Source organism: Oncorhynchus mykiss, chromosome 12, assembly GCF_057628025.1.
Source record: "Oncorhynchus mykiss isolate SJ-2025 chromosome 12, ASM5762802v1, whole genome shotgun sequence".
Classification (NCBI taxonomy): domain Eukaryota; kingdom Metazoa; phylum Chordata; class Actinopteri; order Salmoniformes; family Salmonidae; genus Oncorhynchus; species Oncorhynchus mykiss.
The window spans coordinates 66,000,954-66,025,487 of NC_143033.1; the positions used below are offsets into that span (position 1 = coordinate 66,000,954).

The window sequence follows — 24,534 nt, forward strand, 5'->3', positions numbered from 1 at the left end:
AAAAGTATTTACTTAAGGGGGCTGAATAATTTTGCATGCCCAATTTTTCAGTTTTTTGATTTGTTAAAAAAGTTTGAAATATCCAATAAATGTCGTTCCACTTCATGATTGTGTCCCACTTGTTGTTGATTCTTCACAAAAAAATAGTTTTATATCTTTATGTTTGAAGCCTGAAATGTGGCAAAAGGTCGCAAAGTTCAAGGGGGCCGAATACTTTCGCAAGGCACTGTATGTATACATTTCTTTACAAAAAAACATGGCCAAAAACAATTTACAACTTAACATTTACATACTGTAATGTATACGCAGAGTCAGGAAGCAGGTGCAGAAGAAGAGTTTAATAACAATGTTGCAAGGCAAATTAACAAAACAGGGGATGCGTACTGAACATGAAAACAGAACAATACTGCCTAATGACTGAGGCTACTGAGGGCTAAATAAAGGGAAGGTAATCAAGGTGATGATGAAGTCCAGGTGTGCGTAATAATGGGGAGCAGGTGTGCGTAATGATGGGAAATAGGTGTGCGTAAAATGGTTGCCAGGGCATGTGGTTAGTAGATCGGCAAAGTTGAGCGCTGGAGAGAGGGAGCGGGAGTAGGTGTGACAGTACCCCCTCCCGACGATGCCGACCAGGAGGACGGCTCTAGGGCAAAGAGAAGGCCGGTCCGGATGGCGGAGATGGAAATCCTGGACAATGTTGGGGTCTAGGATGTCGTCGTCCGAAACCCAACAGCTTTCCTCTGGGCCGCACCCCTCCCAGTCCACCAGGTACTGAAGCTGACGTCGGGAGTCCAATAGGGACCTGACGGCATAGGTAGGGGTCCCATCAATATTCAGTTGAGGCGGAGTGGTGTCATGGGGGACGCATCAGCCAGTGGACCGGGAACCACCGACCTGAGGTGGGTAACATGACAAAAGGTTAAGATCTGGTAGTTGGTGGGGAGTTGAAAATGGTAAGTTACCTCATTGACCCTTCGGAGGACCGTGAAGGGCCCCACAAACTGGGGGGCCTCAGCTTCCGGCAGGGCAGGCGGAGCTGGAAGTTCCTTGTGGAGCGCCAGATGCAATCACCAGGAAGGGACACAGGAGCCGGTCTGCCTGATCCTTCTGACGGTGGACTGCGTGCCGGAACCACTCATCGACTGCAGGGGCATCGGTCTGGCTCGGAGTCCACGTAGTCCACCTAGGGAAAGATCCGGGCCCACTCCAACTGTCAGTCATGGCAGTGACTCCCTCGGAACCTCCCCAGATCCTGGTTGGTCCTGTCTACCTGCCCGTTGGACTGAGGCCGGTATCCGGATGTGAGATTGGCTGTGGCCCCCAGCTTCTCCATGAAGGCTCTCCATAACCGCTACATGAATTGGTGGCCACAGTCAGGTATGGAGAGCCATGCTAGTGGTATCGAGGTGGTGGAGAATGCGGAGGACCTCCTCCATGGCCGTACCCAGTTGCGCCAACTGGTCGTGGTGTTCCGGTGGAGTAGATGACCCTGTTCCCAGACCTTCTGGATGATGCTTTTCTTTCTCTACTGCTTCCATATTGAGAGGAAGTATTCTGCCGTGTATACGCAGTGAGTCAGGAAGCATGTGCAAAAAGAGAGTGCAAGGCAAATATGTACCGAAACAGGAAAACAAACCAATAATGCTTGATGAGAGGCTACTGATGGCTAAATAAAAGGGAAGATGATCAAGTTGATGATGAAGTCCAGGTGTGCGTAACGATGTGGAGGTGTGACACATACATATATTTCCACAAAAATGTATGACATCACACTTGCTCAGACCCAATGTATCCACACCAAATGTTGTTTCTAATTCTTATGAAACTCTACCCCATATGACTTCAAATTGTGTTATGTTGTTTCTGTCTATAGTCAACACACTCTCCATCTTGTTCCAATATCAGTTATTTTTAAGTCTTGGTTCCAATAGTTCATATTTTTTTCTCTCCATAGATTGTGAGTTGGATAGGCTCTCTGCAAGGTTTTGTAAATCTTACTTATCACATGTGTATCTTTTTCTAACTCAAATAGGATTCCCTCAACATTGCTTTGATGTCCAAAAGCTTTTAGGTATCATATAGTGTATTCGGAAAGTATTCCGACCCCTTGACTTTTTCCACATTTTGTTACGTTACAGCCGTATTCTAAAATGTATTATAGTTTTTTTCCCCCATCAATCTACACACAATTTCCCATAATGACAAAGCAAAAACAGGTTAAGAAATGTTAGCAAATCTATTCAAAAATTAAACATTGAAATATCACATTTACTTAAGTATTCAGCAGTGATGTAAAGTACTTAAGTAAAAATACTTGAAAGTACGACTTATCTGTACTTTACTATTTATATTTTTGACGACTTTATACTTTTACTTCACTACATTCCTAAACAAAATGATATACTTTTTACTCCATACATACCCAAAAGTACTCGTTACACTTTGAATGCTTAGCAGGAGAGGAAAATGGTCTAATTCACACAATTATCAAAAAGAACATCACCTGTCATCTGTACTTCCTCTGATCTGATGACGCACTAAGTACATGCTTCATTTGTAAAGAATGTCTGAGGGTTGCAACATCCGTAAATAAATACAAATATTTCCATGAAAGCTGTACACCACCAGGGTACAAAGATTGTCTTAGGGTCATTTTTGACCCGGCAGTTTTACAACCATTTACACACCACATAAACCACAAAGACACACACACAATGAGAAATTGAGATTATGTCTGCTACTTATTGAACTCAGACAAAATTAAAACTTTCTTTTTTTTTATCTGAAGAAGGAAATGGGGAAGAATACAACCCAGAGCACGATGCATCATCTTCAGATGAAGAAATCCCCCAAGCTGAAAGAGAGACATTTTTATCAAAGAATAGCAAAATAACATGGTCTTTGTCACCATATGACAACCAGGGCAGGATGGCAGCACAAAATGTCATAAGGACGACCCCAGGGCCCACTAGACATGCAGTTGCGCATGCCCAGGACATCACCTCAACATTCTACATGTTCATCACACCAGCCATCGAAAAAAATCATCCTGGAGATGACAAATTTGGAGGGTTTCCGTAAATATGGAGACAACTGGAAAAGGATGGATGAGATTGATCTGCGTGCCTAAATAGGGCTGCTAATCTTAGCTGGTGTGTATAGGTACCGAGACGAAGCTACATATAGTCTCTGGGATGCAGAGAGTGGAAGGGCGATTTTCAATGCCACGATGCCACTGAAAGTCTTTCACACTTTCTCAAGAATGCTACGATTTGATAACCATGAGAAAAGACCTGCAAGACGTATGGGAGACAAACTGGCGGCCATAAGAGAGGTCTGGGAGAAGTGGGTGGAGTTTCCTCCATACAGTGCCTTGCGAAAGTATTCGGCCCCCTTGAACTTTGCGACCTTTTGCCACATTTCAGGCTTCAAACATAAAGATATAAAACTGTATTTTTTTGTGAAGAATCAAAACCAAGTGGGACACAATCATGAAGTGGAACGACATTTATTGGATATTTCAAACTTTTTTAACAAATCAAAAACTGAAAAATTGGGCGTGCAAAATTATTCAGCCCCTTTACTTTCAGTGCAGCAAACTCTCTCCAGAAGTTCAGTGAGGATCTCTGAATGATCCAATGTTGACCTAAATGACTAATGATGATAAATACAATCCACCTGTGTGTAATCAAGTCTCCGTATAAATGCACCTGCACTGTAATAGTCTCAGAGGTCCGTCAAAAGCGCAGAGAGCATCATGAAGAACAAGGAACACACCAGGCAGGTCCGAGATACTGTTGTGAAGAATTTTAAAGCCGGATTTGGATACAAAAATATTTCCCAAGCTTTAAACATCCCAAGGAGCACTGTGCAAGCGATAATATTGAAATGGAAGGAGTATCAGACCACTGCAAATCTACCAAGACCTGGCCGTCCCTCTAAACGTTCAGCTCATACAAGGAGAATACTGATCAGAGATGCAGCCAAGAGGCCCATGATCACTCTGGATGAACTGCAGAGATCTACAGCTGAGGTGGGAGACTCTGTCCATAGGACAACAATCAGTCGTATATTGCACAAATCTGGCCTTTATGGAAGAGTGGCAAGAAGAAAGCCATTTCTTAAAGATATCCATAAAAAGTGTTGTTTAAAGTTTGCCACAAGCCACCTGAGAGACACACCAAACATGTGGAAGAAGGTGCTCTGGTCAGATGAAACCAAAATTGAACTTTTTGGCAACAATGCAAAACGTTATGTTTGGCGTAAAAGCAACACAGCTGAACACACCATCCCCACTGTCAAACATGGTGGTGGCAGCATCATGGTTTGGGCCTGCTTTTCTTCAGCAGGGACAGGGAAGATGGTTAAAATTGATGGGAAGATGGATGGAGCCAAATACAGGACCATTCTGGAAGAAAACCTGATGGAGTCTGCAAAAGACCTGAGACTGGGACGGAGATTTGTCTTCCAACAAGACAATGATCCAAAACATAAAGCAAAATCTACAATGGAATGGTTCAAAAATAAACATATCCAGGTGTTAGAATGGCCAAGTCAAAGTCCAGACCTGAATCCAATCGAGAATCTGTGGAAAGGACTGAAAACTGCTGTTCACAAATGCTCTCCATCCAACCTCACTGAGCTCGAGCTGTTTTGCAAGGAGGAATGGGAAAACATTTCAGTCTCTCGATGTGCAAAACTGATAGAGACATACCCCAAGCGACTTACAGCTGTAATCGCAGCAAAAGGTGGCGCTACAAAGTATTAACTTAAGGGGGCTGAATAATTTTGCACGCCCAATTTCAGTTTTTGATTTGTTAAAAAAGTTTGAAATATCCAATAAATGTCGTTCCACGTCATGATTGTGTCCCACTTGTTGTTGATTCTTCACAAAAAAATACAGTTTTATATCTTTATGTTTGAAGCCTGAAATGTGGCAAAAGGTCGCAAAGTTCAAGGGGGCCGAATACTTTCGCAAGGCACTGTACCTGTAATATCATTGATTTTATGTCGTGGTTTTCTGTGACACTGATACTTATTACTGATAGTAATCTCTTTTGTCAAAAGGTTGCTGTCCTTTCCGGCAGTATATTCCCAGCAAGCCAGCAAAGTATGGCATCAAGATATGGGTGGCCTGTGACGCACAATCCAGCTACGCTTGGAAGATGCAAGTCTACACAGGAAGCCGACCGGTGGGGGCTCAGAGAAGAACCAGGGGATGGGGGTTGTGCTTGATTTTTTTTTTTTTGTGGAAAAGTTTTATTGACACATTTCCTTTAAAAACAGCTCATACATTTTTTACATCATTGATACACATAAAAACGGCAACAAAGCATAAAACACAGCATTTGAAAGTTACATTTAAATTTGTTAAAAAGCACATGTTGTTAAAACCAATGAAAACAACCATGGATAAAAGTACTTTCCTTGTAAAAACATCAAATCTGTAAAAGCCATTTAAAATGTGTACTAATGATCTAACAAAGGTAAAACATTTTTAAGACATGAAAAAACCATGTTAAAAAGTCACTTTGTTAAAAGGCTGTCTTCAGTCCCTTGTACAGGAGGGGGGTGAGTCTTTATCAAGCTCACCTCATCCTGCTCTTCTGAATAGATCATCGACCCGTCCTTCGGGGCCCAGAGGAGATCCCTCCCCTAGGCGCATCGCCCTAGGCGCCGCAGCGCTGTCAGGCCGTGGCCGCCGGGACCTAGGGTGTTGTGGGGGACCCTTCGCCTGGGGTCGAGGCCCGCTTCCTTCCGTACCACCCCAGGGCTTCCGTGGCTACCATGGCCACTGCCTGGGGGGTGGTCTCTACGTTTTTCGCTACCAGCAGGTTACGGGAGGACCACAGTGCTTCCTTCAGGCACGTGAGGGTGGGCCAGAGCTTGGTGAAGGCCTTCGATGGAATGGGCCTTCGGCCCACCCCATACAGCACGAGCTGAGGTGTTAGGTCCTCCCCTGCTGGCAGACACGAGGTGATCAGGGGGCCTGCTTCCTTCCACAGGTCCCTGGTGGCTCTGCACTCCCAGAGCATGTGCCTCACCGACTCTTCTTGGCCGCAGCCTGGTCGGGGGCACGCGGATGTCCTCGCCATGCCCCGTGAGTGCATAACGGCCCTGACCGGGAGGATCTCGTGGGCGACCATCCAGGACAGGTCCCGATGCCGATTCAGGAGAGCAGGATGGGCCACGTTGCGCCAAACCGTTGTGGGCTCACCTATAGCGAGCCCGCGCACTGGACACACTGGTTCCCGATCCTGCACAAGAGAGAGAAGAGAGCAGTGTTTTGTTAAAACCGTGACTGTTTCTTTTTCCAGTTTAAAATGTCTTAACTTCTGGAGCTGGACGTAGTGCGGGGGTAGCAGGAAAGAGACTGGGGCTCGCAGGTCGACTGGGATCAGCCTCAGAGTCCTGAGGTAAGATCCCAGCCAGAACCGTGCGAGGGCCTGGGTCTTGTTGTTGACCGGGGAAGTGGCAAGAGTCAGATGTAACGCTGTGTAGCGGCTGCCCAGGAACAAGTAGAGGTCAGGCAAGCCTTTCCCCCCCTTGGACCTGGGCCTCTTGACCACCTCCCTCCTCAGCCTCTCCCACTTGCCTCCCCACAGGAAGTAAAAAAGCGTCCGCTCCAGGTCTAAAATGCTCCTTCGAGGGGGGATAAAAACAGAACTGATTAATAAAAGCACAGGTAAAATCACAGCTTTAATGATTAAAACCTTGCCCTCAAAAGTCAGCTGTCGTAGTCCCCAAAAACCCAGTCTCTGTCTTACCATCCCCAGGATTCCGCTCCAGTTACCGCTCCCTCCTCCCCCCCGGTCAAACTTTACCCCCAGTACCCTTATGTCCGTCAGTTTAACTGTCAGAGGTAGTCTGGTCAAGTCTGGGTCTGCCCACGGTCCGAAGAATTGGGCCTCTGTCTTGTCTCTGTTCAGTCTCGCCCCAGAGGCTCGTCCGTACCAGTCAGTCCTGTCCAGAGTCCTGTCGACGGATAAAAGGTCGGTACATAAAATGTTGACGTCGTCCATGTAAAAGACGCACTTGGCGGTCATCCCCCCACTCCCCGGGATACCCACCCCACTGATCCCTTGGTCCCTTCTCAAGACCTGTGGGGGTTGTGCTTGATGTGACAGATGGACTGAGGGGGCACAATGTCACGTGTGACAATTTCTTCACCTCTTATGAACTCTGCCAGCAGCTCCTGAAGACAAAGAGCACCATGGTTGGCACAGTTATAAAGAACAAGCCTGAGCTCCCCCCTGCACTCCTCGCTACAAGGGAGAGAAAGGCCTTCTCATCAAAGTTTGCCTTCGTGATATGGAACAAGATCAACCCTACTTAGATGCCTGATAAGCAGAACAAGAGGAGGGTGTTCCTGGAGCAGCTGGGAAATGCACTTGTAACCCACACATTCAAAGAAGGGAGCAAATCCCCCGCACAACAGCCTCTACAGTGCTTGTGAAAGATGTTCAGGGGGCTGAATTTTGTCCTGTTCCACCTGAGGCTGCAGCTGGGCCAAGCAAGAGGAGGAGATGCCAATTCTTTCCCCAAAGAAGGACTGTAAAACAAATAATATGTGCTGCACAGAGAAATACATCTACAAAGTTCATGCACACACACTTGCATACTGTCCTTCATGTGATTGATTTATATTCTTCATGTTTTTGTTTTGTATCTATGATCTTATTTTATTCTTATTTATTGTTGTTGATACACCTTGTGGGTGGGGGCAAAGGTTAAAAAATGAGAGGACTAGTATTTTGTAGTTTAATTCCTCATTATACAGTATATAAGAATATATCACTGTTTCCAAAAACATTCAAGACTATTATTATTTCCCTTCAATAGAATACATTCAAAACTACTCTCTGCACATTTCTGCTACTTTCTTAGGCTATACAAGTGCAATCTCTTGCATTTTTTTTTTACATCTACGCAGTACCTTTAGCAATAATAATAATAATAATAATCCTCTACTTTATTAAAGAACACAATTATGACAGTTGTGGTGTAATAAGAACAAGTGGTGTCAACTGATTAAATGCAGTCTTTCTGTATTGTGAAGAGGGAAACCCCAGATTTTCACAAAGTTTGTGACGCATGATAGGTTGCTACTTCATGCAAAATAGATTTGGGGTTTAAAATACAATTAACCTGCTTTATTTTAGGGGTTTAGTGAAGGCGGGGCATTGTTTAACCTTAGGACTAGGGGAGTATACAGAATGTTAAGACTACACAAAAGACTATTTAAAACAAAATACTTTTTGACTTTTACTCAAGTGGGATTTTACTGGGTGAGTTTCACTTTAACTTGAGTCATTTTCTATTACGGTATCTTTACTTTTACTAAAGTATAACAATTGGGTACTTTTTCAACCACTGATAATCAGACCCTTTACTCAATACTTTGCTGAAGCACCTTTGGCAGCGATTACAGCCTCAAGTCTTCTTGGGTGTAACGCTACAAGCTTTGCAAACCTGTATTTGGGAGGTTTGCTTAAGTTCATTGTCCTGTTGGAAGGTGAACCGTCGCCCAATCTGAGGTCTTGAGCTCTCTGGAGCAGGTTTTCATCAAGGATCTCTCTGTAATTCTGCTCTGTTCAGCTTTCCCTCGACCCTGACTAGTGTCCCAATCCCTGCCACTGAAAAACATCCCCACAGCATGATGCTGCCACCACCATGCTTCACCGTAGGGATGGTGCCAGGTTTCCTCCAGATGTGACGCTTGGCATTCAGGCCTGAGTTCATTCTTGGTTTCATCAGACCAGATAATCTTGCCTCATGGTCTAAGAGTCCTTGAGGTGCCTTTTGGCAAACTCCAAGTGGGCTGTCAAGTGCCTTTTACTGAGATAGCTGATACTTTGCTCCGTCAAAATATAAACTTCACATTTTGTTAATATTATGACAAGTATTTGTAGAAAAAAAGTTGATTGTCCCATCTTTTAAGAATCCCTGAGCTCTAAAACAGCAACATTTTTCTCTCTGCCTCATTGGAAAAAAATCCATAGATTTAGATATGATATAACCAAAGAATGTTGTTATCCAGCATTTCTCGATATTACAGGCTTTGCCTAATCAAAACACTGCAATAAATTCTACAACTAACCTGGTATTGGCTGTACTCTCTTCGTTCCCAATTCTGGAAACCAGTTACCTTAAACATGTCCAGTTGCAGGTGGTTCTACAAATACCAGAAAAAATGCAGGTAGATAGAAAATAAAAATATATTTCTTAGTTTTCTCTGGTGTTTGTGCATTTGCCTGTTGCCTTTTCTTTGCAGGTTTTGCCTTACACAATCTAATGCAGGAGTATTACATTTACCCTACAAGAACTAGAGTCTGCTGGTTTTCTGTTCTACCTGATAATTAATTGCACACACCTGGTGTCCCAGGTCTAAATCAGTCCCTGATTAGAGGGGAACAATGGAACTGGCTTCTAGGTCCAGAGTTGAGTTTGAGGGGTATAGTGCATTTTAAAGTTGAAGAGCACCAACCACAGATACACATGCTCACTAGACCATCTCGAAGTCTAAATTCAATATAGAATCAGTGTGATGAGGTGACAAAGAGATTTTTTACTATTGCAACATGCAGTGAATAGAATTCTGTTGTTCTCTGGTTTAGAAATCAAACTCTGGTTCTCTTATTGCAGATCAAATTGTTTACATTTTTCCTAATTGTATTATAGAAGACATTGTAATGCAAGGTATGCTACAGTATATGTGTAGGATATGCTGTATTGGCTAATTTGCATATGCAGCTTAGTTTTTTAACCTCCATTCTAGCATACATGACACACACATCTTTCAATCTACACGCTTTTATCTGACTTTCTAGCCAAAACATGATTTTTTTTAAATGTCACATTTTCTTATTTCAGTCTTTGGGAGTTCATCAAACACGTACAGCAAGCAATTTGAGTTTTCAAACCTCGTTTGAGGCTGTGTTTACAATCTAGATAGAAGCAGTGTTAAACTACACCTTTTATGAGAAAATGTGCAAGAATTGAAGGTGCCATCACATTTTATAGTTATTATAAGAATGTTTTACTGTCATCTACAAAAAATCTGCTCCCCCCTCGATGGGGATCGATCAACTTCACGTTTTTCCGGCTTCCGCCCACAACCTATAGTTGCATATTTGCATTTTTGAATGAATACTTGAGAGAGTAGCCCACCATTCACATTCTATTCCATATTCTGAGCCATAGGCCTATCCAGGCCTTTACACTTAATGTAGTTGGTCCAAAGGTGGCATCTCGACACTCACTTTAATTGGATTGATAATGTATTTCTATCCCAGTTCACTTTCACTACAACAAAGTAATCAGCCTCTCTGTTTTAAGTTAGACTAACACAATACTTGTTTAATTTTATTAAATATAGAATCTTCACCTTATTAGAACATGATTTCCTTTACAACCATGTATGTATGTACGTATGTTTGTATACTTTTAAATTAATTGATAGTGCAATTAAAGTGTGTAATCGAGTCAGAAGCTTCCTGACATTGAGTGCCTCGACTCCTATTAAGTTAATTGAGTATTAGACATTTGATGTTTTGTGCCATATTCTGGTCTAGTGGTAATGCTGCTGACTCTGGACCACACATGACCCTTTGCGGCATGGATTCAAACCCTGCCTATGCTTCCTATCTGTATTCCTCCTTATCTCAATAAAGAGAGAGAAAATACTAATATATATAAAGAAATTAGTAATCTCCAGACCATATACTACCCAAACATGGTGAAGGGAACACATCCTAGATCTGAATGAAGGAAATATTCTTATTAAATACTTTTTTCTTTACATAGTTGAATGTGACGACAACAAAATCACACAAAAATGATCAATGGAAATCAAATTTATCAACCCATGGAGGTCTGGATTTGGAGTCACACTCAGAAGTGGAAAACCACACTACAGGCTGATCCAACTTTTATGCAATGTCCTTAAAACAAGTCAAAATGAGGCTCAGTAGTGTGTGTGGCCTCCACGTACCTGTATGACCTCCCTACAATGCCTGGGCATGCTCCTGATGAGGTGGTGGATGGTCTCCTGAGGGATCTCTTCCCAGACCTGGACTAAAGCATCCGCCAACTCCTGGACAGTCTGTGGTGCAACGTGGCGTTGGTGGATGGAGCGAGACATGATGTCCCAGATGTGCTCAATTGGATTCAGGTCTGGGGAACGGGCGGGCCAGTCCATAGCATCAATGCCTTCCTCTTGCAGGAACTGCTGACACACTCCAGCCACATGACGTCTAGCATTGTCTTGCATTAGAAGGAACCCAGGGCCAACCGCACCAGCATATGGTCTCACAAGGGGTCTGAGGATCTCATCTCGGTACCTAATTTCAGTCAGGCTACCTCTGGTGAGCACATGCCACCAAGAAAATGCCACCCCACACCATGACTGACCCATCACCAAACCGGTCATGCTGGAGGATGTTGCAGGCAGCAGAACATTCTCCACAGCGTCTCCAGACTGTCACGTCTGTCACATGTGCTCAGTGTGAACCTGCTTTCATCTGTGAAGGGCACAGGGCGCCAGTGGCGAATTTGCCAATCTTGGTGTTCTCTGGCAAATTCTCTGCCAAACGTTCTACACGGTGTTGGGCTGTAAGCACAACCCCCACCTGTGGATGTCGGGCCCTCATACCACCCTCATGGAGTCTGTTTCTGACCGTTTGAGCAGACACATGCACATTTGTGGCCTGTTGGAGGTCATTTTGCAGGGCTCTGGGAGTGCTCCTCCTTGCACAAAGGCGGAGGTAGCAGTTCTGCTGCTGGGTTGTTGCCCTCCTACGGCCTCCTCCACGTCTCCTGATATACTGGCCTGTCTCCTGGTAGCGCCTCCATGCTCTGGACACTACGCTGACAGACACAGCAAACCTTCTTGCCACAGTTCGCATTGATGTGCCATCCTGGATGAGCTGCACTACCTGAGCCACTTGTGTGGGTTGTAGACTCCGTCTCATGCTACCACTAGAGTGAAAGCACCGCCAGCATTCAAAAGTGACCAAAACATCAGCCAGGAAGCATAGGAACTGAGAAGTGGTCTGTGGTCACCACATGCAGAACCACTCCTTCATTGGGGGTGTCTTGCTAATTGCCTATATTCAATTTGCACAACAGCATGTGAAATTTATTGTCAATCAGTGTTGCTTCCTAATTGGATAGTTTGATTTCACAGAAGTGTGATTGACTTGGAGTTACATTGTGTTGTTTAAGTGTTCCCTTAATTTTTTTGAGCAGTGTATATAGAATAATGGGTTTTGACATTGGTGGTGACTTTCTGAACTGTTATAGTTAGACCAACAGTTTAAAGTAATACAGAAAAATATTGGTATTTGAGTTCTGATTGACTAAATTGACAACATTTTCTGGAAATTTGTTGTATTTTCCCGTCAATTCACCAAAAACAACCATTCACGGCTATTTGTTTTAAAATGCCTTAGTAAGTTACACAGTATATGTAAATTGCATAGTATAGTATATGTTCCTGCTGTTCTCTCCTTCAAATCTGGTATCAGCCGGTCTTCGCCCATTCATCACCCCTCATGTCTGTTTCTGCAGTCACAAAACTCCGCCTCCTTCCACATTGTCACTGTGATAACAGAACAGAACTACCTCGAGACCAACGATGGTTGATAAATGAAGATAGTTAACTCAGGACGTTTACCACTGTCGGCTTTAGGAGGTGGCTCCTTAAGCAGACATCAATGTGATAGTGCGATGACTTCCTATTGGGGGGGAGAGGAATGTAGGAGTGGGCTGTCTCGCTTCCTCTTCCATCTCTGCTTGAGACTCCAGAATGCTGAGTCACAATGATAAGGCAGAAATACAGCCAGGGCAGAGCCTGAGTCATTCCATACTATAGTAGAACCAACAGGAGGTTATGACAGGAATAAGCAGGGGTGCTAATTTCACTGGTGACATAAATTTTTGTCCTCTCCCCAGTTTTATCATTGGAATGTGATACAAAACGAGGCAACGGTGTGCTTTTGAACCATGCAGATGCCTCCGAGCAGTCGGGTAGGCTGTTTGCTGTGTTTATTCGACCCCAAAAATATATAAATATATATGTCCCCTCCACATCTAAAACCAATGTTGCTCCCCTGGTAAAAATAGTGGGAGGGAGCAATTGGGAGAGAGGGGAAGGGGGAAAGAGTACAGACTAAAAACACTGTGTCACCCTTCAGAACTTAAATAGAAAGAGTTATGTAATGGTTAATCATTTACAGTATTACTTAGTGTTTATAACTTTGTGCAGCTGGTCACATGATGGACCCTGTCATGACTTTAACAACTTAACACAGGTTCTCGGTTTTGAACATTACAGAAAAGAATTGCATTAAAAAATGAAGACAATTCTATGTCAATTTCATTTTTAATGCTACGTTTGCCCTTCTGCTAAAATATGGTCACTTAGAACAATCTGGACTCAGGGGTAGACGTAACATAGTAAAAGTAAATTCAGGATACTCCCATTAGTATGATATGTTTTGTATGGTATGTATTAATTTGTGGATGTACATCATCAACATCGTATTATATTTTACTAATTGCAATTTTTACAATATGTTACGATTTGCTAAACATATATCTTACGAATTCCAATTTGTTGTGGCTAACGTTAGCTCGGTGGCTAGGCGCTAGCGTTAGCTAGGTGGCTGAAATTAGCTAGGCTAGGGGTTAAGGTTAGGTCTAAGGTTAAGGTTAGGAGTTAGGTTAAAGGGCAACCTTTGTGATGCTAGACGTTCGCGTTATATGCTCACCCTAAATTATCCTTTAAGCATGACACATCATTTAGTCAACAGGTGAAGAATGCCAAGTATGTCACAGCCCTTTTTGTAACACCAGATTAAACAAACTGATAGATAGAGCCTGTTTTGGCTTACATTTTAGGTGAAAGGGGTCCTGTCCTCAAACAGTTGGAGTAGAGGCACTACCTTACATACTAGGCCAGGAAAGATCAGGGGCTGTAAAATCAGTGGCGGCTGGGGGGAGGAGCTTCCCCATCCATGTAATGTTATTCAATGTGATCTAAAAGGCTAAACTGATCCTAAATCGGCACTCTTACTTTGAGAGGCTTGATGCATACTGCCCCAGAAGACCTAAGTAGTGTCCGATTACCCATTCTAACATACTGTATACTACATACATACTGCATACTATTAGTTCATAGGGCTCCCGAGTGACGCAGCAGTGTAAGTCACCGCATCCCAGTGCAAGCGGCATCACTTTAGAACCTGGTTTGAATCCAGGCTGTATCACAGCTGTGATTGGCCCAGCGTCGCCCGGGTTTGGCTGGAGTAGGCCGAATTTGTTCTTAACCTTTCTGATCTCCCCATCCCGGATCCGGGATCGTGAATACAGACTCAAGCTCATTACCATAACGCAACGTTAACTATTAATGAAAATCGCAAATGAAATGAAATAAATATGCTAGCTCTCAAGCTTAGCCTTTTGTTAACAACACTGTCATCTCAGATTTTCAAAATATGCTTCTCAACCATTGCAAAACAAGCATTTGTGTAACAGTATTGATGGCTAACGTAGCATTTAGCATTAGCATTCAGCTGGCAACATTTACACAAAAAAACAGAAAAGCATTCAAATAAAATCATTTACCTTTGAAGAACTTCAGATGTTTTCAATGAGGAGACTCTGATAGCAAATGTTCAGTTTTTCCTGAAAGATTATTTGTTTAGGACAAATCGCTCCGTTTTCTGCGTCACGTTTAGCTATGAAAAAACCCCTGTATCCAGGATTGTGTAAATCTATCAGCAAGCTCATTAGCATAACACAACGTTAACTATTTATGAAAATCGCAAATGAAATGAAATAAATATGCCATCTCTCAAGCTTAGCCTTTTGTAAACAACACTGTCATCTCAGATTTTCAAAATATGCTTCTCAACCATAGGAAAACAATCATTTGTGTAAAAGTAGCTAGCTAGCGTTAGCATTTCGCGTTAGCATTTAGCGTTAGCATTTCGCGTTAGCATCCAGCACGCAACATTAACAAAAACATAAAAGCCTTCAAATAAAATCATTTACCTTTGAAGAACTTCTGATGTTTTCAATGAGGATACTCTCAGTTAGATAGCAGATGCTCAGTTTTTCCAAAAAGATTCCTTGTGTATTAGAAATAGCTCCGTTTTATACATCACATTTGGCTACCAAAAAAAATCCGAAAATTCAGTCCTCAAAACACGAACTTTTTTCCAAATTAACTCCATAATATCGACTGAAAACATGGCAAACGTTGTTTAGAATCAATCATCAAGGTGTTTTTCACATATCTCTTCATTGATACATCGTTCTTGGACACATGCTTTCTCCCCTGAATCAAATGGTAAAGTAGAAGCAGCTGGCAATTGCGCACCGAATTCGACGCAGGACACCAGGCGGACACTTGGAAAATGTAGTCTCTTATGGTCAATCTTCCAATGATATGCCTACAAATACGTCACAATGCTGCTAAGACCTTGGGCGAACGACAGAAAGTGTAGGCTCATTCGTTGCGCAATCACAGCCATATAAGGAGAGAATGGAAAACAGAGCTTCAGAAATTCTGCTAATTCCTGGGTGATGCATCATCTTGGTTTCGCCTGTAGAATGAGTTCTGGGGCACTTACAGACAAAATCTTTGCAGATTCTGAAACTTCAGAGTGTTTTCTTTCCAAAACTGTCAAGAATATGCATAGTCGTGACAAAATATCGCGCTTAAAACGGGAACGTTTTTTATCCAAAAATGAAATAGCGCCCCTAGAGCTCTAACAGGTTAACTGACTTGCCTAGTTAAATAAAGGTTACATTTGAGTATACTGTAAAAGAACGGTAAACTTCTAGATGAGCTTACTTTCGCTTCGCCAGTCTACCGGAAGCTGATGGTGTTGCTATGCAACGTTACACGTTATAGCATAACTAATTACTAGCTAGACATCATACGATTTCGGGTGTGTTTGTAAATTAAATCTGGAATGCCAGAGTATGCTCTCGGCGTTCGTAAATTCAGAGCGTTGTCAGATTGTCCGTTCGTAAATGTAAAGCGTTTCGCCCTCGGAGCGTTCAGATCCCACACTGGCCGCTCTGGCCGAGGAGTAGGGTTGATCCGAGCATTTTGACCTCAACGGCAGTCAAGAACCCAAGCTAACTGGCTAACTTTGGCTAGCTACTTCCAGTGTCCATTGAGAACGCACAATGACTATACCACTTAGCTAATTCTCATGTATTAATAGCCAACTAACGTTAGGTAGCTAGCTAACATACTGGTTGGTACATACTGCTGTAATGATATGCTATGCGGTTCGTAAGGATAGCGTAGCTAAAACATTGTCAGCCAACATCAGACATAACGTGTAACGGAACTTATTTGAAAAGTCATTACATCGCATTACATCTTAAATAATGTGAAGAGGGGGTTTGTTCTCTGCCCACTTCATTTCATGGATAAAGAATCTTCCATTAAAGATAAACAAATGAACAATGAAAGTTAAATCAGGGTCCATATCAAAAAACATAATATCATAGTCTCTCAGATTAACATTAACAGTTTTCTCTTTAAGATAAAATCTTCTAACTCACTCCAAAATCTTCTGACAAAAGAACATAAGTATACAATATGGAATAAGAAAGACTTAAAACACAAAAACAAGTATTTATTTTTCCAAAACTGGTTTGACAACAACATTATTTGGATTAAACAATTATTGAACAATTATCAAGAATTCATGAGAACACCCAATGTTACATTCACTCCTGAGGAATGGGATCGTCATCAAATGATCCGCATAGTTCCTGTTGAATTTCTAAAGGTGATTGGCTACGCTTTGTGAGGGTGGATTTCACTGACGCATTCCGTTTGGAACAATAAATAGAGCGAACAAGGCTCCTTCCAGTTCACAAGTCTGAGAAGACGCATGAAGAAGTTCTTGCTTCAACAGTGATTGAACGGAACTCCTCTGCCTTCGTCCCGCATTTTGGATTGATAACATAACACTTACCTGAACTATAATAGCAAAATAGTCGAATAAACCCTATTTTTGTACCGTTACTTTAGATATTAAAGAAAATCTGCCAAAATGGAGTCTCAGATCCGCCAGAACTATCACCACGATTGCGAAGCTGCCATCAACCGGATGATCAACTTGGAGATGTTTGCCTCCTACACCTACACTTCAATGGTAAGGAGTCTACCAAGATGACCGTTTTGTTGAGCTACCTGTTGTTATGCCTGGGCCTAAATTCCACTTTTCACCTGACTTTTCTGTAGCCAATCACCTCGACTCCGGTACGTACATATTTGAGTTTTACTTGGCAAGGCTGTTAAGATCCTCCAGGTTGGTATAGCATTCAAGTGAATCCGGGAATCTATCCTACCTTGGTCAGAGCGCGTAACAACTCCTTGACAGGTTAATTGTCAGGTTACCAAGTAGACTACAGACTAGACTGATTCATGCATATATCATCAAGCTTAGTTGCCACAACAAGAACATAACGCCCAGTCACGTTCGGCACTTTTTTTTTCTTCTAACCACACTTTTGTTTGTCCACCCAGGCTTTCTATTTCTCCCGTGACGATGTGGCTCTGTCTGGCTTCGCGCATTTCTTCAAGGAGAACAGCGACGAGGAGCGAGAGCACGCCGACAAGCTACTCTCCTTCCAGAACAAGAGAGGTGGACGCATTTTACTCCAGGACATCAAGGTGAGCGCCTGAGCATCGAGGAACACATTTAGATTGTAGACTGATAGGAAATGTCTTGACTCCATGGAGTGTCCAGCGTTAAGTTGATATAGAGAACCTGTAGTCCTAAACATACTGCCTTTAACCACTGAACTGAAACGATGTGAGGGATGTAACTCTGTTCACTTTATCCTGACCTTAACGTCTGCTAGTAGTCCCTAACCCTCCTGTGTTCACTCTGGCCTGTGTAGAAGCCAGAACGTGATGAGTGGGGCAATGGGCTGGAGGCCATGCAGTGTGCTCTGCAGCTGGAGAAGAATGTGAACCAGGCCCTGCTGGACCTGCACAAGATTGCCTCTGGAAAGGTTGACCCCCATGTAAGTTATGGTGAAACCACACATCACATGTATGTATCACATAGAATACAGGTACTGTCCCAGGAGATGATCAGGTTGTTGTAGCTCTGATAACTAATGACAGGATTGGGTGACCTGTTTCTTAACACGCACACAATAGTCCACAGATGCACACTACACACACAATGCAGCTAATGCATAAGGGGTGGCAGGTCATCTAGTGGTTAGAGCTTTGGGCCAGTAACCAGAAGGTTGCTGGCTCGAATCCCTGAGCTGCCAAGGTAAAAATCTCTTCTGCCCCTGATTAACCCACCAAGGTAAAAATCTCTTCTGCCCCTGATTAACCCACTGTGCCACGTTAGGATGTCATTGTAAATAGGAATTTGTTATCTGACTTGTCTAGTTAAAAAATAAACTGCAGACACCTCATTATCTGCCCTTATGCCATTACCACCAGGCTCTTGTGTGTTACTCTATCTACAATAGTCTGTAGTCATTATCTTTTCTGACCTGTGTTATCCCTCTTTAGCTGTGTGACTTCCTGGAGACCCATTACCTGAATGAGCAGGTGGAGGCCATTAAGAAGCTGGGAGACCACATCACCAACCTCACCAAGATGGATGCTGTCAAAAACAAGATGGCAGAGTACCTGTTTGACAAGCACACCCTGGGAGGCCAGAGCTAAACCACTTCCATCCCCAGGCTACGGCCTCCAGCCTCAGACCAGGACTCCTGGCTTCTCTGATGGATCCTACTGGCTTTACATTTATAGGGGAGAGTGTTAAACTGGTGCAGTGCAACACAGCTGTAACATTGGTGTATCTGTTGACAACACTACTGTATTGGAGGCAAGGCTTCTTGTAAAACAATTAAAAATATCAGTTAAGTTTGTTGCTGTTTTCTAAGTGTTGACCTGTAGTAATGGATGTTGTATCAGTCTATTGAGGTTCTTTGCTCTTTTACTGAGCATCTTCATACCAGTGGTGAATACTGACAATTACCTGACTGAGGGTCATAACAATAGAAGTTTAACATGAGGTTTTATAAAGGATGTTACCTCTCACCACAGAGGGTGTCCTTTACCGTATCTTGTAATAGTGCCATATCAATTAAGGGCCCAGCTGTCAACTCTAGGTCCATAGGAGTGAAATGGGTAACTACAGTTGATATAGACCTTTAATCTGAGCATCACAAGTTTATTATTATACAGCCTAGAGGTCAATCAAACCCTTGCGTCCTGCTCGGTAATTCAGTTAGCAAGTTATGGTATATTTCTCTAGTGATGAATTTCGTCTCTTACTGACACAAAATACGTCTCTAATTCAGGTAATACCCAAAAGTTCCCCTGCAGCAAACTATGAACTGAATACTCAAAATAAATCTACAAGCCTCTTGTTCACCATAAGGGGCTTATTGGAGCTGTCATATGGTTGCAAAGCTACTGGTAATTTACTGAAGTTGTTCATTTTGGTAATTGACAGCCAAGCTTCACCTTAATACTTTTAACTGAAAATATTGCTAGACAATTTTAAGGTGTCCATATAGTAAATGAGTTTCTAGCGGGTAGACCATTTCGTTAAAGGGGAAAATGGCCTAATGAGAAGTGTCTAATCAGCAATGGCATTTTCAATAACTAAACTATTTCCTTTTCACAACTGCCGCCAACATTAACAACCTAGAAGTATTGACATGGTAAAATGGAGTACATTTAATTAAAAGATAATGGTGTTCACTGACTTGATTTATATTTAGGGTAATGTTTTGCAGCTTTGTCATTCTATTTGAAAATATATTTTACATGTGAAATCCACACAGGGCCAGATATTTGTGATAATCTGACACCCAAGAAGGCTACTAGATGGCATCTGATTCATTTGCATTTTCCAACATTTGAATTTATGGATCCCTATTAGCTGCTGTCAAGGTATCAGTTACTGGGGCCTCCCGGGTGGTTAAGGGCGCTGTACTGGGTTCGCGCCCAGGCTCTGTCGTAACCGGCCGCGACCGGGAGGTCCGTGGGGCGACGCACAATTGGCCTAGCGTCGTCCGGTTTAGGGAGGGATTGGTCGGTAGGGATCTCTTTGTCTCATCGCGCACCAGCGACTCCTGTGGCGGGCCGGGCGCAGTGCGCGCTAGCCAAGGTTGCCAGGTGCACGGTGTAGCCTCCGACACATTGGTGCGGCTGGCTTCCGGGTTGGATGCGCGCTGTGTTAAGAAGCAGTACGGCTGGTTGGGTTGTGTATCGGAGGACGCATGACATTCAGCCTTCGTCTCTCCCGAGCCCATACGGGAGTTGTAGCAATGAGACAAGATAGTAGCTATTACAACAATTGGATACCACGAAATTGGGGAGAAAAAGGGGTAAAATATATTTTTTTTAAATGTAGCAGTTACTCTTTATGGGGTCTAGCAAAATAAAGGCAGTTCTATACAATAACACTAACATTACATTAGATTTCACAACACATTAAGGGTTTGCCCTCAGGCCACTACTCTTCTACAACACAAAATGTATTGCATTTTTGAATTAATAATTGAGTAGCCCAGCATTCACATTCTATTCCATATTTTGAGCCATAGGCCTATCCAAGCCTTTACACATAATGTAGTTGGTCCAAAGTTGGCATCATCATCACTTTAATTGGATTGATAATGTATTTCTATCCCAGTTCACTTTCACTACAACAAAGTAATCAGCCTCTCTGTTTTCAGTTAGACTAACACAATACTTGTTTAATTTGATTCATTATAGAATCTTCACCTTATTAGAACATGATTTCCTTTACAACCATGTATGTATGTACGTATACATGTATACTTGTTATATTAATTGATAGTGCAATTAAAGTGTCATCAAGTCAGCAGCTTCTTGACATTGAGTGCCTCGACTCCTATTAAGTTAATTGAGTATCAGACATTTTGTGACATATTCTGGTCTAGTGGTAATGCTCCTGACTCTGGACCACACATGACCCTTGGTGGCATGGATTCAAACCCTGCCTACGCTTCATATCTGTATTACTCTAACTTTCTGTCCCCCTCTCTCATTCATAACTTGATATCTCAATAAAGAGAGAGAAAATACTAATATATATAAAGAAATTAGTAATCTCCAGACCATGTACAACCCAAACATGGTGAAGGGAACATAAATAGAATAATGGGTTTTGACATTGGTGGTGACTTTCTGAACTGTTATAGTTAGACCAACAGTTTAAAGTAATACAGAAATATATTGGCATTTGAGTTCTGATTGACTAAATTGACAACATTTTCTGGAAATTTGTTGTATTTTCCCTTCAATTCACCCGAAACAACCATTCACAGCTATTTGTTAAAAAATGCCTTAGTAAGTTACACAGTATATGTAAGTTGCATAGTATAGTATATGTTCCTGCTGTTCTCTCCTTCTTCCCTTCTTCCTTTTCTTCAAATCTGGTATCAGCCGGTCTTCGCCCATTCATCACCCCTCATGTCTGTTTCTGCAGTCACAAAACTCCGCCTCCTTCCACCATTGTCACTGTGATAACAGAACAGAACTACCTCGAGACAAACAATGGTGGATAAATGAAGATAGTTAACTCAGGCCGTTTACCACTGTCGGCTTTAGGAGGTGGCTCCTTAAGCAGACAACAATGCGATAGTGCGATGACTTCCTATGGGGGGGATGAAGGAGTGGGCTGTCTCGCTTCCTCTTCCATCTCTGCTTGAGACTCCAGAATGCTGAGTCACAATGACAAGGCAGAAATACAGCCAGGGCAGAGCCTGAGTCATTCCATACTGTAGTAGAACCAACAGGAGGTTATGACAGGAATAAGCAGGGGTGCTAATTTCACTGGGGACAGGGGGGACATGCAATTTTGTCCCCTCCCCAGTTTTATCATTGGAATGTGATACAAAACGAGGCAACGATGTGCTTTAGGACCATGCGGATGCCTCCGAGCAGTCGGGTAGGCTGTTTGCTGTGTTTATTCGACCAAAAATATACAGTGCCTTGCAAAAGTATTCGGCCCCCTTGAACTTTGCGACCTTTTGCCACATTTCAGGCTTCAAACATAAAGATATAAAACTGTATTTTTTTGTGTAGAATCAACAACAAGTGGGACACAATCATGAAGTGGAACGACATTTATTGGATATTTCAAACTTTTTTAACAAATCAAAAACTAAAAAATTGGGCGTGCACAATTATTCAGCCCCTTTACTTTCAGTGCAGCAAACTCTCTCCAGAAGTTCAGTGAGGATCTCTGAATGATCCAATGTTGACCTAAATGACTAATGATGATAAATACAATCCACCTGTGTGTAATCAAGCCTCCGTATAAATGCACCTGCACCCTGATAGTCTCAGAGGTCCGTTAAAAGCGCAGAGAGCATCATGAAGAACAAGGAACACGCCAGGCAGGTCCGAGATACTGTTGTGAAGAAGTTTAAAGCCGGATTTGGATACAAAAAGATTTCCCAAGCTTTAAACATCCCAAGGAGCACTGTGCAAGCGATAATATTGAAATGGAAGGAGTATCAGACCACTGCAAATCTACCAAGACCTGGCCGTCCCTCTAAACTTTCAGCTCATACAAGGAGAAGACTGATCAGAGATGCAGCCAAGAGGCCCATGATCACTCTGGATGAACTGCAGAGATCTACAGCTGAGGTGGGAGACTCTGTCCATAGGACAACAATCAGTCGTATATTGCACAAATCTGGCCTTTATGGAAGAGTGGCAAGAAGAAAGCCATTTCTTAAAGATATCCATAAAAAGTGTTGTTTAAAGTTTGCCACAAGCCACCTGGGAGACACACCAAACATGTGGAAGAAGGTGCTCTGGTCAGATGAAACCAAAATTGAACTTTTTGGCAACAATGCAAAACGTTATGTTTGGCGTAAAAGCAACACAGCTGAACACACCATCCCCACTGTCAAACATGGCGGTGGCAGCGTCATGGTTTGGGCCTGCTTTTCTTCAGCAGGGACAGGGAAGATGGTTAAAATTGATGGGAAGATGGATGGAGCCAAATACAGGACCATTCTGGAAGAAAACCTGATGGAGTCTGCAAAAGACCTGAGACTGGGACGGAGATTTGTCTTCCAACAAGACAATGATCCAAAACATAAAGCAAAATCTACAATGGAATGGTTCAAAAATAAACATATCCAGGTGTTAGAATGGCCAAGTCAAAGTCCAGACCTGAATCCAATCGAGAATCTGTGGAAAGAACTGAAAACTGCTGTTCACAAATGCTCTCCATCCAACCTCACTGAGCTCGAGCTGTTTTGCAAGGAGGAATGGGAAAACATTTCAGTCTCTCGATGTGCAAAACTGATAGACATACCCCAAGCGACTTACAGCTGTAATCGCAGCAAAAGGTGACGCTACAAAGTATTAACTTAAGGGGGCTGAATAATTTTGCACGCCCAATTTTTCAGTTATTGATTTGTTAAAAAAGTTTGAAATATCCAATAAATGTCGTTCCACTTCATGATTGTGTCCCACTTGTTGTTGATTCTTCACAAAAAAATACAGTTTTATATCTTTATGTTTGAAGCCTGAAATGTGGCAAAAGGTCGCAAAGTTCAAGGGGGCCGAATACTTTCGCAAGGCACTGTATATAAATATATATGTCCCCGCCACATCTAAAACCAATATTGCGCCCCAGGTAAAATAAGTGGGAGGGAGCAATTGGGAGAGAGGGAAGGGGGAAAGAGTACAGACTAAAAACACTGTGTCACCCTTCAGAACTTAAATAGAAAGAGTTATGTAATGGTTAATCATTTACAGTATTACTTACGGTTTATAACTTTGTGCAGCTGGTCACATGATGGACCCTGTCATGACTTTAACAACTTAACACAGGTTCTCGGGGTTGAACATTACAGAAAAGAATTGCAATTCAAAAATGAAGACAATTCTATGTCAATTTCATTTTTAACGCTATGTTTGCCCTTCTGCTAAAATATGGTCACTTAGAACAATTTGGACTCAGGGGTAGACGTAACATAGTAAAAGTACATTCAGGATACTCCAATTAGTATGATATGTTTTGTATGGTATGTATTAATTTGTGGATGTCCATCATCCATTTCGTATTATATTTTACTAATTGCAATTTTTACAATATGTTACGATTTGCTAAACATATGATATCTTACGAAGTCCAATTTGTTGTGGCTAACGTTAGCTCGGTGGCTAGGTGCTAGCATTAGCTAGGTGGCTGAAATTATCTAGGCTAGGGGTTAAGGGCTAAGGTTAGGTCTAAGGTTAAGGTTAGGAGTTAGGTTAAAGGGCAACCTTTGTGATGCTAGACGTTCGCGTTATATGCTCACCCTAAATCATCCTTTAAGCATGACACATCATTTAGTCAACAGGCGATGTCCCTTTTCGCAAAAAAAAGGAATGCCAAGTATGTCACAGCCCTTTTTGTAACACCAGATTAAGCATAAATCTACTGTCACTCCCAACAGTCTGAAGAATCTTTGTCTCATTGTCTCCAA

General features: G+C 42.5%; 1 protein-coding gene and 1 long non-coding RNA gene across 3 annotated transcripts in view; one reads left to right on the forward strand and one right to left on the reverse strand.

Moving 5' to 3' along the window:
* LOC149979257 (uncharacterized) overlaps positions 1-15,875 on the reverse strand; it is an 80,172-nt gene extending 64,297 nt beyond the window's left edge. Inside the window, exons 1-2 of the long non-coding RNA XR_016485190.1 lie at positions 15,058-15,875; positions 14,629-14,688 (exon numbers count right to left, since the gene is read on the reverse strand). This is a non-coding gene — a long non-coding RNA (uncharacterized LOC149979257). The remainder of the gene's footprint in view (positions 1-14,628; positions 14,689-15,057) is intronic.
* Positions 15,876-16,878: 1,003 nt separating this feature from the next.
* On the forward strand, positions 16,879-18,928 carry LOC118936428 (ferritin, middle subunit). 2 transcript variants are annotated; one of them, XR_016485186.1, is made up of 4 exons: positions 16,879-17,186; positions 17,561-17,707; positions 17,938-18,323; positions 18,360-18,928. XR_016485186.1 is itself a non-coding variant. In XM_021624432.3 (4 exons), exons 1-4 carry the CDS (start codon positions 17,085-17,087, stop codon positions 18,725-18,727), a joined length of 531 nt encoding a protein of 176 aa, XP_021480107.2. In that variant the 5' UTR covers positions 16,879-17,084; the 3' UTR covers positions 18,728-18,928. The 2 variants fall into 2 exon arrangements, 1 of the variants encoding a protein (XP_021480107.2); XM_021624432.3 differs by having other exon boundaries at positions 17,938-18,063; positions 18,572-18,928.
* Positions 18,929-24,534: the final 5,606 nt, after the last annotated feature.

Excerpts from the sequence above, each read along its gene's own strand:
- LOC118936428 (XM_021624432.3), top strand. The coding sequence starts at position 17,085 with ATGGAGTCTCAGATCCGCCAGAACTATCACCACGATTGCGAAGCTGCC. Across the intron at positions 17,187-17,560 it reads CCTACACCTACACTTCAATG|GCTTTCTATTTCTCCCGTGA; the intron begins GTAAGGAGTCTA and ends TTGTCCACCCAG. Across the intron at positions 17,708-17,937 it reads TTTTACTCCAGGACATCAAG|AAGCCAGAACGTGATGAGTG; the intron begins GTGAGCGCCTGA and ends TGGCCTGTGTAG.